This window comes from Agelaius phoeniceus, chromosome Z (assembly GCF_051311805.1).
Source record: "Agelaius phoeniceus isolate bAgePho1 chromosome Z, bAgePho1.hap1, whole genome shotgun sequence".
NCBI classification, from domain to species: Eukaryota; Metazoa; Chordata; class Aves; order Passeriformes; family Icteridae; genus Agelaius; species Agelaius phoeniceus.
The window spans coordinates 67,823,649-67,843,580 of NC_135303.1; the positions used below are offsets into that span (position 1 = coordinate 67,823,649).

A 19,932-nucleotide genomic window follows, 5' to 3' on the forward strand; every position below is an offset into this window, starting at 1 on the left:
TCCTTTCTGTTCAGATTACCTTCCCAGACAGCCCTGGGTATGGAGCTGTGCTCTAACACCTGTTAGAGACAGAAAAATATCAAGTACCATGCCATATCATGTTAGACATGAGGGCTAACAGCAGCTATGTGTCCGGTTAGGAACAGCCAAAACACCTTACTGACACCACAGGACCTCTCCAACCCAGCCTAGAAATACACATAATTCTTCTCAAAGCAGGAATACACATTTAAAACAAACAAACAAACCAACCCCAAAGTGTGTGGTGTAACAATTCTGAGCTTCTTGTAGGCCTCTGGCCTCTTCCCTGAAATTGAAGTGCACAAGGACCAATCTATTCCACCTCTTTATCGCAGCTATGCCTTATCACCTGCCAACTCCTACCATTTGCTTTTCACCTCCTCCCACCACATCAAGACAAAACAACCAGTCATTGCAGCTTTCCTGCAGTGGGTCTGAAAACTGGTGCTGTATGGGTGTCATGAAAAATTCCTTGCTAGGTGTAGCTGCTGGACCGTTGAGTTCAGCCGGCATTACTAGTGAGGAGCTAGCATAATGGCAGCAATGTCTGTGGGTACAAGGCATGCTTCTCAAGGGCTACTTGACTGGAAGAATTCAATTTCACCTGGAAGGAATCAGTATTATTTTTCCTCCCCTCTAGGAATAACTCCAGAGTGGTCTTTGAGCAAAATGGCATTCACCTAGTTCTACTTCTGAAGGGCTAAACCAGTTCTAAGTGGGACAACAGATTTTAACAAGAACAGAACTTGCCAGAAAGAAACACTCTAAGATAAATGTTATGCAAAGGGGACAATACATTTCAGGGAAAGTTGGGAGACCTCAGAACTAAGGTTATTTCCTATAGGCCTTCTTGAGCCTTATGGTGAATTCACAGGATTTTGCTGCTGCTGTTCACAACACCAAACTTACCCCATGAAATAACACAGAAAACTTTACTGGAGCTGACACAGTCTGGCAAAGGCATAAGCAATCAGAACAATCATACTGGAGATCAAATAAAGGTTAGCTAAGGAGATCACCAAAGTGTAAAATAAACTGACTTTCACTCCAGTACCATTCTCTGGTCTTTTAATAATTTGTCTCCTGCCTGAGCTCTTCCAACTTAAAAGTCCAGATGTGTGGGTCCAGACCATTGCTACATCCCCACCACTACCTACAAAGAGAAACCTAGGAACAGTATGAACAGGGAAACAGATCTACTGCCCTTGTCCCCTCTCCTAATCTTACACTGGTTTTGGTTCAGTGATGCCCTTCCTTCCAACATTCATTTTGAGCCCACTTTCTGGGGCATGTACCATGCTCCCAGGGCAGAAGTCCCACTAGCATTAGTTCCATGACCACCCCACCAGCTTCCCAAACCACATAACTGCCTAGAAGGACTGTGCCAGTTCATCCTCTTTTACCAGGAACCACTAACATTCAGCACAGTATCCTCCAGGATCACCAGCTGTGCAGCATGTTTGTTTGGGATGGACTTCTTAATTTTTCACTTCTTGTATGGGTTAAAACAGCTTTTGCTTTCATGTGACCATCATCTAACCAAGCCTCCCTGCAGTGCGCTTTTGTCTTCTGCAGTACTTGCCAGTACATCTTTCCATCACGTACCAGCACAACCTGTGATAATGCCAGATTTCTTTCCAAAATACCAATGGGATGATTACAGCAAAGAGCACATCCCTGTGAGATGCCTCCAGAAACACTACTTTTAAAATTCCCCACTCAGACCTACAAATGAATAGGATCATTTTCCTTAAAACCAGGTAACACATACAATACTGATTTTCTGTCAGTTCAGGTTCCTAATCAAGATGTCAGGGGATACAAAAATCAAATGCCTTGCAGGATTTGTGATCACATCAGTATGGTACTTCACCGAACAATTTTGTAACAATATAAGATTACCAACTTGACAGAATTTTTACCCATAAACTTCTGTTAATTCATGTTGTGTGAACATCATTCGACAGCTGCATTTCTCCCCTTCTTGCAGATTTCATTTTGCTGTGGATTGTTCCACTATTTTCAAAAAAGTGATGTCAAGCTGACAGATTTGCAGCCATGTACCCCACCACACCCACTTTTCTTGAAACACTGGCACGACATCATGTTTCTTTCAAGATTTAGGAACTTCCTCAGTGTTAAAAGACCTGCTGGAAATCAGAGAGTGGGTCAGGTTGAAAGGGATGGCAGGGGGTCATCTGGCCCACCCACCCTGCTCAAGCAGGGTCATCCTACAAGATATTGTACAGCACTGTGTCCAGGCAGTTCTGGAGTATTTACAGGAAGGGACACTTCCCATATCCTCAGCCAAGTTATTGGGTTTTTTTCTTTTTTCTTCCTAATATTGCATATGAGTCGTCCAGTCCTGCTGATTTCAGTTCCTGTTGGAACTGGAATGTCACCATCTCCATATACACCTATAATACTACATATCTTTTTGTAAAGCAAGGACCAGAAAAAAATTACTGAGCATTTATTCCCATCTTCCATTGTACAGTTATTATTCCATAATGGGTGAAATTACTGCTACCTCTGTATGTGTGTTTCTAACAAAGTTCAAAAACCCTTTCAATTTCAAGATTTTTGTTTAATTTTAATCTTCAGACGAATCTGTATTTTTTAAAAGAAAAAGTGATTTGTGCAAAGAAAAAAAAACCAAAACAACAAGGAGAGAGCAATTTCATCCAGAAGACTGCAGGCCTGGCATAGTAAATTTCTCAGTCCCACAGAGAGCCCCAGTCCAGATCCAGCTAAGAGAAGCTGAAATATGCCTGATTTCAGAAGAACTGGAGAAGGAACATTTTGTTCACATTTAGTGTACACTTAATAAAAATGATCTGCTGCAAACATTTACCATGCAGCTTAACAATCCTCCTAATACAGCAGTAGAAATAAAACCTACGGAAAATAATATTTTATTTCCACAATTAATTTCAGCTCCAGGCCTTCACTAAGATATCTATGGCAGCAAATTCAACTTTCAATGTCTCTGTCACTGACTATAGCAGAGTGGTCGATCTTTTTATGTGAGCTGAGGGGTAATGCTTAGTCTTTCTTTTCGTGCACTTTTGGTCATTATAACACAGCTATAGTGATCATATTCAAATCTTAAGTGGAAAAAAAAATATGAATAGCTTTGGTAAAGAAAACACCTTCTAAATCTTTGAGTATGGCTTCAACTCCGTGAAGGTGGTAGGCACTATTTTAATGCTCCTGCATATGTTTATCCACACTGAACTGAAACAACAGCATTATTTACATATCTGAAGTTATTAGCATGTGTGACAGCTAGCGGGATCAGGACCAATAAAATCAGTGCTTCAGAAAATTAAGGGCATGAGAAACAAGGACCATTTTCAATCCTCAGTATAAAATCTGGGAGTATGATTACTGTGTGTGCATATCTATGTACACATGTTATTATTCACCCTGAGATATCCGATTTGAGAAGGAAATTTACAAAGAGTTAACTCTTTGTGTTCATGCTACCAAATCCAACATGCCACTGAAGTGAGTAATGGAGACAAAAGTAAAAACACAATTTTTAAAAGAACAGAGAAAGAAATTAAAAATTATAGGAAGGTTAGGGAAGAAAAACAGATTTATGGACAATGATGGAAAACAGCCCAGACACCTGCAGGGGCAAAGAAGCAAATTCAGAGGAGGAGAAAGAAACACGGTGTGGATTAAATCTAAAGGGATTTAAGTCATTAATGAGAGATCAAAGAAAACATTAGAAGGGAGGGAAAGCTTCACAAGTGTCTGAGATAGGAGACCTTGGAGAAATATGACTAGGTTAAAACCACTATGCCTCACACTAAAAATAATAAAGGGAGTAGGACGATGGTTGGAATGAGCTGGAGCCCATGCTTGGTTATAAGCTATTATCATGACAGAAACCCAAAAGTTTCTACAACAGACGAACTGGAAATAACAGGAGGGCTTTTTAACTCTACTTAATATGTGATGCAAAAAACTAAAAGTGGGAGTAGTGAAAAAACACTGCAGACATCTAGCAGACCTGACTGAGAGAACAAGAATCACACAGATGTGCGTAACTTTTGTGTATGATTGCCAGTGTCGCATGGGTGCAACAACATTTGCACTGACAAAACTGGCTTCAATGCAAATGCAAACTGATCACTAATGAATGGTGTTCATGCATAACTGACAGAAATGCACAGTGACTGGAAGTACAGCGGCTTAGCATCTGCTGAGGTGCAGCTGTGTTCATAACTACAGACATCCAAATAACCAAATAGTGGCTTATCCTGTATGCAATAAAGTAGTACCAATAAAGACTGGAGACAGGAATTAAGAAACAAAAAAACAGACATCCAGTCTCACTGCAAAGGAAGTCAAACTCAGTTTTTAACTAACTGCGAGCTCTTCAAGAAAACACAGGAAAGATGTGCATGTTGTTATTTAAGTAAAGGAGCTGTTCACAATCCTGATTAATACTATCAGATACTCAAACTCAGAAGAAAGTTTAGTAAAGTTCAATAAAACAGAGGAATGAGAAGAAGCATACGAAAAGGCATTCCTACAAAAGAAACCTTCAAAACTGCATTATACATGTCATATTATTAAGGGACAAATCTACTGTAAATGGAAAATGGTTGAACAGGCTGAAATAGGAAGTTATTTGATAAATTAAGCAAATGAAAGAAGTCTTCAAGGTACAAGAAAGCATGTGAAACAAAAGGAGAAGCAAGAAATCAAATCAGTGCTCAGTTAGGGAAGCGTGCAGTACTCCTTCACTCCTCACTTACATCTTTTCTTTAAAACAAAGAGCCCCACACATTCAGAGAAGATGTAATAACTGTTTCAAGGACACAGAAAGGAACAAGAGGTTAGCTGCAGATAGTGAATAATGTGCCCATGGATAGTACATTCTTAGAAAATCCTAGTACATTTTCTGCTTCTGCTCCATTCCTTATCTCAGTGTTCATAATAACAAATGGAAAGCACAATCTGGCACAGATAACTCTCTAAATCTGAATGCACATATGCAAATGCCAGTGTTACAGAGGAAGAGCTTCCAAGGAAAAAAGAACAATCGGATGTGCTGACCAGCCCTGTTACCTTAGGTGGGAAGAAAATCTGGTGCTAGGACACTGTACATGGCAAAGTCTGTCCAGCACACAGCAAACATCACTCAGCAGCTATCTTGCTCTAACCATAGATATATGTCTTTAATCTTCATGTGGTATGAAAAAATTTGGACAGCAAGATGCTGAAAACACAGAAAGCCCTACAGTGAAGTATTTTTGAACCACTCTAAAAAAAAAAAAGGTCTGAAAGTCCTTTTGGGGAAAAAAAATCTCTTCTGAAATGTGAAAGGACAGAAGTAACTTCTGAGCTTCCTGTGCTTTGCCTCCATCTCAGGGCTGAGCAGCCTTTCTCTCTCAAAGGGAGTAGGGGTAGGTCATGACTGGTCCCTGGCACCCTTGCTTCCCTGGCACATGCAGAAACCTCTCCCCAGCCCCTGCCTCTGGTGAAGACAGCCCTAGGCAACATTCAGAATACCACTTGCACAGAAAAAGAAAAGCAATCTTCTGTGAGAATTTTCCAAATATGTTTATAATTCTATTTGTTTTTACACTTCCAGTGAAGCATCACACAGGACTGAAAGTCTGAAAGGAAAATAAAAACTTCTTAATTCAGACACTTTGAGAACTGCTGTTAGTTCTACCTTGTTTCACCAATACAACAGAAATACCAGCCTTTTGACAAGAGTCAGTGCCTCACTGAATGGATACGTACAGCACTTCAAACGTTAGCTCAGTTAAAACAGAGGCACCTACACACACGCATGCATGCAAAGCTGCAGTAACCAATACTGCTTGAAAAGAGGAGCAGGAAAACTGCAAGCTTTGCAAGAGAACTGGAGAATTGACTGGAAACATCTAATCAGGGATGCAGAACCCTGTAACATTATGATTTATTTAACACAGTCAAGGAATGGCTAGAGGCAATGAATCATGTAAGAGATGACAAAGCTGTAGGAGATTTCCGTCATCTACTTTAACCTGCACATTGATCAGAGTTCACCCCCATATTAATCACTAGAGATCATAATCTAACACACTCTTAAACACCTCTCCTGATTACGCTTCACTTACCCCCTTGTCCTTATGCAGGTCACTCTGTTGCTAATTGCACTACTCGTTAGGAAAAAAAGTGTCTAGTGTCTAATTTAATTTTGCCTTTTTTAGTTTCAAGCCGTTGCTCCTTGTTATGCTGTCTCAAGCACTGTAAATAATCCCTCCCCCTCCTCCATATTATTACCTCTCAAATATTTATAGACTGTTTATATCCACCCTTAGTCTCCCTTTCTACAAGCAATATATCATTTTTGTCACCCTTCCCTCTATCCTTTCAGATTTATCTATGTCCTTTTATAATGAGATGCTCAGAACTCCTCTACCATTTTCCCAAGTACAGTGAACCCAAAGCAGCAGAGAGAAGCTGAAATGCCCACCCCTTCTTGTTTCACAACCAACTCCTTCTTACATAACTCTGAGTGAAACACATTATTTTGATAGGAATTGAAAATTACAAAGCCATGGCCACCTCACTGTGGAAGGCATTGTTTAATGCATACTTGTATCAGTCCAGGATTTCAAAAGCCTATTCAGGATAAATTTCATCCTAAATCAAGGGAAGATTGTTCAAAGCTCCTATAATATTTACAAAGTCCAGCTTGAAAGAGATTTAGTAACTAAGCAAACTACTATACAGGCAGACCACTTCCAGCAACTACTTCCCAAGACAATTATCTAACTTGTGCTGTGGAAATCACATCAATCCAAGAGGGCTAAGAAGTTCACAAACTCTTACAAGAGACACATGCAAATGTAATTCTTTTTCTCTCATCTTAACTGCAATGAACTGGAGAAAACCAGATGATGATGATGATGATGATGGATTAGTTATTCACAGGTGAAGGACACAAAACTTCTCTCTTTGTTTGCTGTTACAATCCACTAAAGACAGGTAATGTTTAACTGTGCTCCTCACTTTTTAAGAGAGATTTGTTGACTGCGGGAGAAGCCAGGGCAAAGCACCAGAAAGCAATGGAAGAGGGTTGGCAGGACCAGGAGGCAGCCAGCAACTAAAACTGGTAAAGAAGCAGCCATGGCTGCAGCAGGAGAAAATCATCCTTAGAAAGTAGTGAGGAAACCAAGGGAAAAGGGAAGAGCAGGAGGATGGACAGCTAAGCACTGCAGACCCACCAAGATCTCTGAGGGCATGCAGCCACTATGTTAGTCCTGGCACAGGCAGGCAAAGCAGCTAATCCTGCCTTCTTACTGCCAGCCTTGTTGAGGCTGCTGCCACCTGAACTATCAATCCCCTCCACCATTTGTCAATCCCCACAATTCTAACTCTTTGTTTAAAAAAAAATCTACCATTGAGTTTTACTAGGTCAAAAGAGTTAAGATTTCTTTCACAGGCTTGCAAGTGTTTATCAGTATTGAGGCTGACTGAACTTCAAATTTGAGTATGCTGACTTAATGTCAGGGCAAGCAAGTAGACATTTCAGAGATTCACAGAACAGTCTAGTTTGGAAAGGATCTTGGGAGACCAGCTGGCTCAAACTTAACTCAAACCAGAACCAGCTTTTAGTTGGATCATGTTGCTTATACACCATCCACCCAAGCTCTGAGCCTCCCCAAACATGGAGACTCCAGAACCTCTCTGGACAACCTGTTTCAACCCTCAAGCACTCTCACAGTGAAAAGAAGCTTCCACAAGATCAGTTGACTAAAATGAGGCTTCTTTGATGAAACTGAAATTTTTACAGCACCTGACACTACACTATAAATACTGTAAAAGAGCTTTCTTTCTAAAAGAAAATTTCTCACTTTTTTAAACCAGGCTATGATATTTTTCCATTGTAACAAATAGGTTTTTTTTAAACTCATCACCTATGCAGCACAACAGCTGCAAGATCTGGCATCAATTTTTGAAATCACAATACACTGATCAAGAAAGTAAAGGAATAGTAAAGGAGGCATGGTAGGGTTTTTGCAGACAGCTAGGGCACTGCAAGTTCAAAGGGATCTCAGTACCATCAAACATCAGGCATTCTATTACTGCTGATCCCACTATGGTCTGTATTTATGAGTAAAACCCCTTCTATTTGTCAAAGAGTTTCAAACTGAAGACAGCAGCTACTTAGAGAAAAAAAGAATACTATTTTGTTTCTGTCAAACATAATAAATGTAACAAAGGGAAATAACAAATACAAGCTTACTATTCACAATTGTTCAAAATGATGTTTGTCAACCAGTGATACTAGGGAGGCACCTGAACACTGATGACATTGCAAATACAACAGGGAAATAGGACCAGGAGCTGGCATTTTGCATCACAGAGTAGCCCCATCTATAGTGGATGTTTCTAAACTGGGCCAACAAGAGTGCAGAGCAGCAGAAAGAAGGGGTGCTTTCCAGCACCTTCCAGCCATCTGGTGGGGTATCTTGCAGCCACTCCGATGGCCAATAGCCAAACATGACCCTTAGTCTGTGGCAAGGATCAAATATAATGAAGCAAAGGTGAAATGCATTCTCCTTCATTCAGTATGAGCAGCTTTCTTTTTTTCAGTAAATTCTACGATGTTTAGTTAGTGACCTCATCTGCCTCCCCTCTCTGACCCCCATGACTGCTAAATATCAAAATGGTAGAGGCTCTAAATTGACACAAACCAGTGAAGAACACAGATATTATAAAATGAGAATGTATGAAAAGCACATTCTACATGCTTCACCATAATCTTTCCTATATTTTGCAGATCCTAACACGATATACCTATCCTACAGAAGGGAAGACAATTACATCAAATGCCATGGGAAAATGACTTTTGTTGCTCTGTACAATTAAAAGGCCTTTTCTTTCAGCAATCTACAACTTTTTAAGGGGAAATGCACAGGAACTACAAATTCATGAGATCATGGTCTGTTCTATTCCAACTACCCTGCAAATTCCCAGTTTGCTTTTGAGGGGAACATACAGTTCATCCAAAGTAAACATTCCTGACATGGTTAATGTTCGAACACCTATGTTATGATCATGATAATTCATTTTTTCCCCTCTTCAAAAACAGCGTGTCACAACGGGATCTGAAAAAGTGCCTCTGGTATCCAGGTGTCATACTATTTCTGATCTTCTAAAAAAATGGATACAGCCAGCAATGACTCTTCTTCTGGCACTATGTCTGATTTGTGTGACTCCTTCACACATCACTCCTCTGCTGGAAAACAATGTTCCATGTGATAGGAGTCCAAAAGAAGAACTGCCCTTATAAGCCAAAAACCTTAGAGGAGGAACAGAATTACCACTGTCAAAATCACCTCTTGCCCCATCTAATGTGAATCATACAGGACACACTGTACTCCCAGAAGCTACTGCTTCCCCTGGGGCTTGCAGGGAACTGCTGGCTCCCCTTGCCATGAAAGGTTTCACTTTCCCTGCTTCCTTTAATAATTACTGTAAGTTCTTGAAAAATCAGCGCCTCAGACTACCAACCTCAGACAATGACACTTGCTCCAATGGGGTCTCTCATTTTGCTTGCAGTTTAGGATAGTAATAAAATCATAAAACAGCAATACAAGAATCCATCAAGTACCTGGTCCTGAAACAACCCAACATCTAAAGCCAGAACTTATGCCACATGGCAATTTTTCATGTGAAAAAAAGATCATTATATGCTAAAAAGAAAAACATGGGGATATTTAGGCTATGTTCGACACCAAAGCCTGTACTCAGACTCCTGACAAAGCTACCCTACAGATCTGGATAAATGCACAGAGCACCTTCTCCACCTTCAGAGCCAGCACACGGTCACTGGTATAAAGTCAAATCCCATGAGTACTTACACTGCTTTCAGCAGATGAACATACCAAAACTATTAAGGACGTAACTTCATTTATACAGCGTAGTCACATCTGAGCTAAGTGCAATGTCTGTTGCTACTTAGGTGCCCAAAAGCAAAACTATGGACCTGATTTCCTATTCATTCGCAGATGCTTCCATTTCTGATGAACAAGGTTGATGCTCTCTTGATTCTTGACTTGAATCACATCTTCTTTCTGGAGATGAAGCTGTGTATTTCAAATATTGTCACTCACAAACAGTTATTTATTTGGACACAAATAATAACAGTTAGTTATTTAGTAAAATGCTTGAGAAACAATGTATTTAAATTGCTCAAATTCCGTTGTAAGAAAGATGACTGCTCTAACCAAAAACAGTGAAACAATTCAAAATTCTTTAAAATTAGGCATTTTTATGTTTTCAAGTACTTTTTCAAGCATGTGAATTGCCTTAAGCCTGTTTGGTCAATGCTTTCCATTAAAATAATTTAATTAAATTAACTAGCAATTATTAAAATGGAATTAATAAATGAAATACTGTCATTTTAAAAACATTAAGATCAAAGCTTAAGCCAGTTTTGTCAACAATAAAACGATTTCATTCTTTGGCCTTTCTGTACAAGCAAGGATCTTCTTGTTCTCCTGAGTTACACACAATCTCTATATATCACTGAATATACTACTTTAATCTTTAGCCAGCTTTTTCCATGTCTATAGACAAAGCATGCAGTAATGCAAATATGAAAGGAGTAACTGCATCAATTCAAAGGTGACACTAACATAATGAAAACAAAAAAAGCTAATAAAAAGCTATTTATTGCTTTATTAAGCAGTTCTTTTAAAATCTTCCCAACAAAATTCCTCTACAATGGTCTGAAACTGCCTGTCTGCACTAGATCCAACAAATCCATCTGACATACTTTTAATGGCCTGCAAAACAGAATAGCATCACTTGACAGACACACACATGCATTGTCCTTTTATTAACTAATGCAAAGCATTGCCCACTTTAGAATCACCTTTCTATCTGGCAAGTATATTCACCTGTATTACTGGCATATGCATAGATTATTAAAAATGAATGAAACTTCCTTTTCCTTTTATGTGTATTTGTTTTTCTGTCTATACACAAGAAATCAATTACACCAGCTCCTTTCTTCTTTCTTCTGTATGTTCAATCACTGTATCTGTCAGGCATAGTTAGAAAATGGAGAAAGCAATTTGCATAGGAAAAAACATTTTGCCTAGAGCCTTCACTTGCCTAGCATATTCAAATTCCCATCTTTGCTTAGCTATGCTTTCACTGAATATACAGACAAATACTGAAACATCTGTTTCTTGTTGTTTGTTTTTTTTGGGGTTTTGTTTTACAAGTGTTAAATGCAATACAGTAATTGTAGTAAAAGAGAAGGACATCACTCTTTCATAGTTCATCACAGCATGCCACACAGAACCAATGTGCCACCACACTGAGTTTTGTAAGGCTGGAAGATCTTTGCTGCTGGGGTCAATAACATAACGTCCGTACTTGGCTTCTCTACAGTTCTGGAAACTCTTGAATTTTGAAGAAGCTACACAGGCAGCCAAAACCCACCTTGCTATGACTGTAGTGGGAGTACATGTTTGGGAAAAAGGACAAAAGCTTCCCATAATTCTCTACTTGCAATCACACACCCTATCGAATTTTATTACAGCACCAGTGTGTGTAAAAGAAATTTTGATTTTCAAGTAAAAATAATCAAATAAAATATTAAAGACTGATAGTGGATTATTCCCTTCCACTAACTGTACCAAAAGTACAATGTTGTACTGTACTGTAACCTTGTCACTGCAAAGAGGGACAGGTGTGAACAGTGAGCACCAGCAGTGCTGGCCATGGCCCTCAGACATGAGCACCACTCTCCCAGCAGCTTACCTGGTGGTGTACTAGCTGCTGTCATGGCTGTACTTGTCGAGTGCATTGGGCTGCTGCTTTCCAGTGAGAGGCAAGAACTGCCACCACTGTTCTTCTTAACAAACGTCTCAGGGACACTGGGCAGGGGCACTGGGTGGCTGATTCCCAGTTCCTCTTCCTGAGCTTGCTGTCTTCTTAGGGCAACCTAGGAACAAAAGAGAAGACATGCTCTGTGATTTTGAGCACAATTTATACTGTCAGCAATGAACGACTCAGATTCAAAGATGGTTTTTCACTATTCGTACTGTAGAGTAGTGCTGATCGTAGACTCGCTAAGGCTGGAAAAGATCTCCAAGACCACTGAGTCCAGTTTTCAACCAAACACCATGTCAACTAAACCACAGCACTAAATGCCAGGTCCAGTTGTTTCTTGAACACCTCCAGGGATGGTTCCTGGTTTCAGTACTTGACAATTCTTTCTATTCTTCCTGATGTCAACTTGAACCTCCCCTGGCCCAGCTTGAGCCCATTTCCCCTCATCCTGTCACCACTCGCTGCCTGGAAGAAGAGGCCAACCCACAACCTCCTTTCAGACAGTTGCAGAAGGTCCCTCCTGAGCCCCCTTTTCTTCAGGTTAGACAAAGGCAGCTCTCTCAGCCACTCCTCACTTGGCTTACTCTCTAGGCCCTTCACACAATCCAGCCAATGGGCAGAGACGTATGTAAACAAAAACCAACCCCATTTTGTATACAAGCACAAATGAACAAACCTATGAAATGCTGATGACATACACATCTTCCTCCACTGAGGCCAGATTAACACTTGCTGCAGCTGACTAAACTCCCCCAACACAGTTGCTCTTGCGACAGGCACACTGGAAAGTGTAGTCACTACCCTCCTCTCTACTGATACACAGCTGCTGGGGTTAAGAAGTTAGTCTGCTTGCAGGGTTCTGCTGTGCCTCTTATCAATATAAAGCAGCTTTTCATGAGGGCTTGTACCTGTAATCTGCTGCTCTATCCAGGCCTGCTAGGTTCCCTGATGGCTCTTTGCTGGAAGTGTTGTCCTTCAAGGAAATTTCAGCATACAGTACACTGTACAGAGAGAACCATTATGGAAGAAGCACAGCAAATGTAGGGTACCATCCTGCAAGCATCTCAGACAGCATCACACACGTTGAAGAGTGCTGGGCAAGTCTGGAGAAGCTAGAGCTTCCCATTTCTTTCCTAATACTGACAATGTTCCAAAGCCTAACTGGTACTGGCCAAGCCTATAGGCACTACACAGTCTGGACATGGGTGCAGATAAACCATATTCACTGCTTGCAGACAGCCTCTTCTGCTTCATCTGAACTAGTAGATCAATTTAACACCCATGCCATATCTGTCTGGGAAGTATATATGACACTGCTACAGCTACATACCCTGCTACTTATGAGGTGACTGATTTGCATCTTTACTTGAACCTCTGAAATTTGGTCCAGTTTACAGACTGGGATCATGGGCGTTTCTTGCTGGAAATTCTCCTGGGTATCTGGGACAGGACTTCCCTACATTTTCATGTTCAACAGCCATGCTTTTTTCTAATACAGAGTTTATAATTCTGTTAGATAGTATTAGCCCTTGCAATAAGAAACATCCTGTACAGAAGGCGCAGACTTGCAAACACCACTTCAACTTCACAAGCCAGTAACCTTGACCTGTAAAATTCCACCAGCATCAAGGGGCTTACTGCAGAAATATATCAAAAGGGGGAAAGACAGACTTTCAATGTGTAACTCCTGCACAGATAAGGTTTAGCTAGGGAGGCTTTCAAAGCTACTTTCAAATACTAGGTAGGGAAGAGAATACCCCCAGGAGGACCATCACCGGAGCTTGCTAGGAGGAGGCACCCACTGCCTGACAGAAGCAGCTGAGCAGCAAGATTCTGTGCCGACGGGGACACTTCGTGCTCCCTTCCCCGAGGCAGACAGCAAAGCGATTCACATTTATTTTTCCAAGGTTCACACCAGGCAGAAAAAGTGCATGTAACTTGGGCATAACAACAATTTCTGGACTGCCATACTACCAATAGGAGGAATTGTTTAAATGAACTCCCATTGAGTTCTGAGGACGTTATATGCACTGAATAACAAAATTAAAAAAAAAAAAAAAAACAAAACCAAAAACGAGGATTTAATCTAGAGCTGCTTAGGTTTTTAAAACCTGTCAGCCCGACACACATTTTATCTGGGATCATGAAGCTCTGAGCAGACAGCAATTACAAACTGATGGGTGGGTCTGGTATCACCATAATGTACCTTCACTCGCACCAGGAGCCCTAAAGCTTTGTCAATTATGTGCTGGCAGGCGATCGTTTGCTCTAACGAGGGCGTAAAATGCCCCTCGCAGAGCTCAACTACTCCAGCAGCCGCTCCAGTACACGCCCAGGACCCCCTTAATAAAGTTTGCAAGATAAAGATCACAAGGGTTAATAGAGCCCTATACTTACACCGCCAGAATTGTGACGCAGAAGCGAGACGACCCAACGAAAACGTTATTCCCACCCCGAACTGGATACTGTTTGTTTTCTTAGACCTCAGAATACTGAGCCCGCGTTGAGATAAAAGATGACCCACCTACACAGCTATGTGAAGAACTGCTATACACCAAATTTCGAACAACGCCATTAAAAAAATCCCAAAAAATGTTAGAAATGCGCTCAACTGAAGCCACCAGCATCAGGAAACGCAGTTTGCGTTTACACCGAGTCTGAAAACGTCAACACAAAATATTCTCGATAAGCAATTTGTTGGCTAGATTATTCATTTTCTAGCTAAAAGCAAGCGGGAAAACGGCTCCTGACGGTAAGTTAGGTGCTGCTCCGTGCAGGTTCTACGGCCCCCCAGGAGCTGTCCATAGGGCCGGACTGCACCCGGCCCGGGGGCGCGGCGCTCGGCCGTGCCCGGCAGGTGCAGCTAACCGCTCACCGCCGCTCGCCCCGGCTGCAATCCTCCGCACCTCTGGGGCATCTCCCATTTCTTATGGAAAAACAAAATTTAAATAACTTGCGAGAAATACAGCGACAAGTCTCACTAACAGCGGTGTAACTCCTGGCTCCCGTCCGGGGAGAGGCTACCCGCGGCTGCCGTCTCGCAGCGCACCGCATCCTGGCGCGGCCGCTCGGCCCCGACGGGCCCGACCCCCCAGGGGCGCGGAGCACACCCCGCTCGGACACAGCTCACCTGCGCTGCCATGACGCGCTGCCGCTCGGCGATTAGGCTGCACTTGTTGCACTGGCAGTCCCGCCACATGCAGAAGCGCTTGTGCCCCTTCAGCGGCGAGGAGTAGCCGTGGTTGCGGCAGCGGGCACACTTGGGCAGTCGCGGCCGCTTCTTCCCCGCTGCAGCGGCTCCCCTGTCCGCCGGGGCGGCCGCCATGGGGGCCGCCGCCTTCCCGAAGCTGTTCGCCTTGTCCCCCGGGCCCGCGACGTCCGGGGGCTTGCTGAAGGCCGGGGTGTCACTGGGCATCGTGGCAGGCGGGGGGCAGCTGGGAGAGCAGTCTGCGCGCTTCTGCCCCGTCCCGTCCCGCCACCCCGCGCGTTTTGGCGGGCAGCACCAGGCGGGCGTCGCCCCTCCTGCCGCGCCTCCCCCACTCCTGCTCCGGGGGGTCCGTGGCCGCTAAATCCTCGCTACCCCGAGGGAGCGGCCACCCTTCCCTTCGCGCTCCTCCCTCCCCCACCGGGCCGGCCTGCGGCGGGAAAGGCGGGCCCCGTCCAGGCCGGTCCCCGTCGGATGCAGGGCGCGGGCCCGGGGCGGCCTGACGGCCGGAGGTTCTGCGGGGCTCGGCTCCGTCGCGCTGCCCGCAGGTCCCGCACGACAGGATGCCCAGGCCCCCGGTCGGAGGCTGCTCCGCGGCTGTCCTGCGGCCTCTGCCCGCCCTCTGTGCCCCGCAGCGGCCAGCGCAGGCCGTGTCCATGCTGGTGATGCTGGACGAGGTCTGCGGCAGCAAGGCGGAATCGATCCGGAGAGGCCATGTTTAAGCCCAGGGGTCCCCTGGGTTGGGTAGGTAGGGTTTGGGCATGGCCTGGCCCAGGAGAGGTGTGACGCCCGAATAAAACACCCCAGTAGCCGCAGCTCAGCTGCTCTGTCGTGGGGCTGCTGGCGTCTTGCTGGACTCCAGCTTCCCTTACCGCGTTACCTCGCACTCGTGCCGTGCAATGTGTTTAAAGACACCTTGATCAATATCTGTGTGGGCAGGTGATACCGGCAGGTATAAGGGCGAGTGAGAGCACGGTGATAACTCGGTAGCCATCACCTCCGGAGCTGGTGTGGGTGACAGTGGCTGAACTCTGCAGGGGAAGACAAGCAAAGATGCTTTTTTTCTTCTTTACATAGGCCGCCCTTCCAACTTGGCACTATGTGATTTATAAACACATGCAGCTCTACAGATATTATTTACAGTATTAATATTTCCTCTGTTACACCTTTAAATCTTTCTGAGCTCAACTTTAGATGACGCTATCTTCATGCTGAAATGAAACTATTAAATTACATCTCAATCTAAGATGAATGACAACTGTCAAATGAGTGACTCAACAGAGATGAAGCAGAAAGCACCTGAGATTATGTGAGGCTGATTTATAAAGATTGCATAAAGATTTCTATAACCCCAGCTTCATGACTCAGCATATCAGATGGCAGTAAGTTACAGTAGGTAGAAATTTATTTCTGCTAGAAGAAGCCAAGAAAGGCATCTCTCTCTTTGTGATCAGCTAACTCCAAGCTAATTCTGCTCAGACTGAGCTTCCATGCTGGAAACAGTGAATGCATATCTTAACCTGAAGAAAGCCCCAGATCCTTGCTGCTTGATGCTTTGCATTAGCTTTTAATAAATTACATTTAAAGAATTTGTTTCTTCATGGCACAACATTGGAGACATTTATGGCACTTCTCATCGTCCAGAGAGAAAACTCATTTGAACACTCCTGTTAAGCCCCAGTCGCAGCCAGTCAGACGGTCCACAAGTGAAGGCTGAGCACAAGCTGTGTGGGCTTGGTGTGACCATCATTCAGCTCACAGAAACCGAAATTTTTCCCTTGCATCACTTTTCTGGGATTGACATTTCTGATGTCAGTATCTGCACATTTTCCCACAAGACAGGAGAAGATGAACATGATCATTAGAGAAACAAGATTAGGATTTGCCTTTACATGTAGAGCTACATATCACTAATATTTAAGGAGGTGAAAAATGTAAGCATACTTAGCTTTGGATATCAAAATATAAAATTCCTCCCTGAATGAAACCAGTTGAAATCCTCACAAGTCATATGGGCATTGATCAGTTTCCAAAATTTTGTCTAGGAGCAAGCCTTGAATATCCAGTTTGTGAAGTACATTGCATGGTGGAGCACACACAGAGAAATGTTTTCAGGTGCTCCCCTTAAAATTATCTTAAGCCAATTGAAAATGCAGATTAAAAAGTTGATGAAAGGAGGCTAAATCAAAAGACCAAGAAAGGCAAAATAAAATAAACCCAACAGAGGTAGGAGAAGAAAATCAGAAATAACAGCAGGGGTGGAAAAGGAGAAGATAAGAGAAGAACAGTGCATAAAGCAGGCAGAAACAGACAAAAGAAAAATAAGAGCAGTCTCCATGTGCTTACATATCTGACTTTTCACTAGAAACTAAGTGGGCCAGCCAGCCTCAGAGATGAAGTACAGGATGCAAAAAATGCAACAGTTCCAAGAAGAGCATTCATTCATCACTCTTTCACATAATTAGTATTTTCTACTACTGCCTTTCAGGCTAACTGCACAGATATGTATTATCCATGTTACAGAACCTACCATACAGAACAAAATATTAATGTTGTTAGTACCTATCTGGTATTTTATGTTCTGGATGAATATCACCAAAATATCTAGATGCCTGATGAATACAAGTACATGATCAAACATTTACAAATGAATTGCTTTAGTTTTGCTAGCTCAAGTCACACTTTGAGTATGGTTTAGAGTGCAATGTTTTTCTCCAATTTTTTTAATGGCTGTATGGTGAGGTTGACAACACACTGCTGGATTTGTCCTCTGTGGAGTAATGAAGGATTAGGAGATGGTCATAAACTGCCATTAGTCCTAAGACAAATCATAATAACTTCACTGCAAGTCTTCAGGAAATATTGTCATTCATTTAATTAATGTCTGGGCATCTCTGGTTCAAATCTGTCTAGTGATGATGTCAGTGACTTAAGATTACTGCAGTTTGCCATCACCTTTGCAAATAACTGTAATTAATATTTATGATGACAAAAATAACAGTCAAAAGACATTTTTGCCTTTCTTTTTTTCTTTTGCCTTAATAGATATATGATAGTTGTCCTTTAAAGGACCTTTTTCTTTAAAGTCCCTAATGTCATCTGTTAGTGATGATCTGTCCTTTGCATGCCTTTTGCTGATCCCTTGAACCTGACAAAAATATTTTATTTGCTAACAAGATTATAATTTTGATGGACAGATGTGAGCAAGACCGGATCCTATCACCACATTTGGTATGACTCAGCAAGCCAGTGGAGAGATGACAAATTAAAAACAGTTTAATTCTAGCACTGTTGCCTGGAAAGTGAAGACCCTCCGTTTCCCAGAAGTCAATGCAGTTGAGTGCATTTCATTTTAGAGATCTGCTAGACCTGATTCTGTTTAATTTTTGTTTTGTGGTGAAATTTAGGTTTTTTTTTCTGTCAGTGGGTTAAATCAGAGAGATTTTGAGATATTTTTGACTCTGACAGATCATTTTATAGACTGTATCCCCAGGGCTGCTTGTGGATTCCCCAAAGAGCCTCAGCTGCAGGAGTGGTGAGGGACAGAAGATAAAGCATGCACACTGGCAGTCTGCATTGGCTGAAAACATCAACATGTCCATAAACACACTCTGGACATTCTGAACAAAATATCAAAGACGGCCAGAGGGAGTCAAGCAAAGGAGGGAAACCATGCCAGCACATTCCCTGACACTGATAGGAGCTGGGAAGCTCCTCAGTGTTGAACTTCAGTGCTTGCCTGCAGCTTTGGGTGTCTGGGCTGCCCTAAAGCCATCAGCTTAGCAGAGTAAACAAGTGTAGAGCTACCCTCCTCTCTACTCCTCCAGCCTTCTCAGTCTGCACATGCACTTACTCATGTCTCATCAGCTGGGTTTCTGCTGGTTTACTTGTGTGAGTAGTCTCCCATGCAAGTGCATTTGCTGGAGTGACAGACATCATCGCAACTGAAACACTTGAAAAGATACTTCAAGAAAAATCCAGTAGGTGGCATAAATAAGCCGTGCCTTTTTTTTTTTCCTTTCATTTGTATATGTGTGCCGTTCTCTTTCATTCATTCTTTATTTTAATCCTCCTTTAACTTACAGAGAAGCTGAAGTTTTGTCATTTGGCTCTTAAAACACAATCCCCCAGACAAAGTTTTGTATTTGAAGCAGAGGATTCTCTTGATACTTTCTGGCAGCATATAGATTTTTGGGTTGTTTTATCCCCCCACATCTATATTTATGTTTCTAACAGTTTCTATTTGCAGGTTATACTACCTGCAGGTCTCGAACTGCCAGCAGCACAACAAAAGGAAAGGTTTTCTTATTGGACATATATCTGAACCCAAACCTTGCCTTGAAATGCTCAGTATTTACAAGATTTTAAAGTTGGCCTTACAGCTGCTCTCAGACACTCCTCTGATGATATACAGAGTATTGGCACCAGGAACATTACTCCAGATCTGTGAGATCTGATGGCTTTTATTGAAAGTAATTTCAGGCAAGCTGAATCTTTCATTCAGACTTAAGATTTTAAGTACCTCAGTCTTCCATGGTCCAAAAATATTTCTATGCCATGGGCATTTAGGACTTCCAATGGAGTTTCAATATGCTGCTTTTTTCTCTTTTCCTCAAACTCCTTTTTCGTTTGTTTTTTTGTCTGGTTGTTTGGTTTTTTGTTTTGTTTTGTTTTATGTTGTTGTTGTGGGGTTTTTTTGGTTTGGTTTGATTTGGTTTTTTGGTTTGGGTTTTTTTGTTTTGTTTTTTTTTTTTTTTTTTTTTGTCATTGTTTTTTTCCCTCTGGTGCCCAGGACTCTGCTGTCACTGGGTGAACAACTAAAGCAATTTATCGTGCTGCCA

General features: G+C 42.4%; 1 protein-coding gene across 1 annotated transcript in view; it reads right to left on the reverse strand.

Annotated features, from left to right (window-relative positions):
- DMRT1 (doublesex and mab-3 related transcription factor 1) overlaps positions 1-15,301 on the reverse strand; it is a 58,310-nt gene extending 43,009 nt beyond the window's left edge. Inside the window, exons 1-2 of the mRNA XM_054652567.2 lie at positions 15,017-15,301; positions 11,815-11,998 (exon numbers count right to left, since the gene is read on the reverse strand). Of these exons, the coding sequence (XP_054508542.1) occupies positions 11,815-11,998; positions 15,017-15,301 (469 nt within the window). The remainder of the gene's footprint in view (positions 1-11,814; positions 11,999-15,016) is intronic.
- Between the last annotated feature and the right edge of the window lie 4,631 nt (positions 15,302-19,932).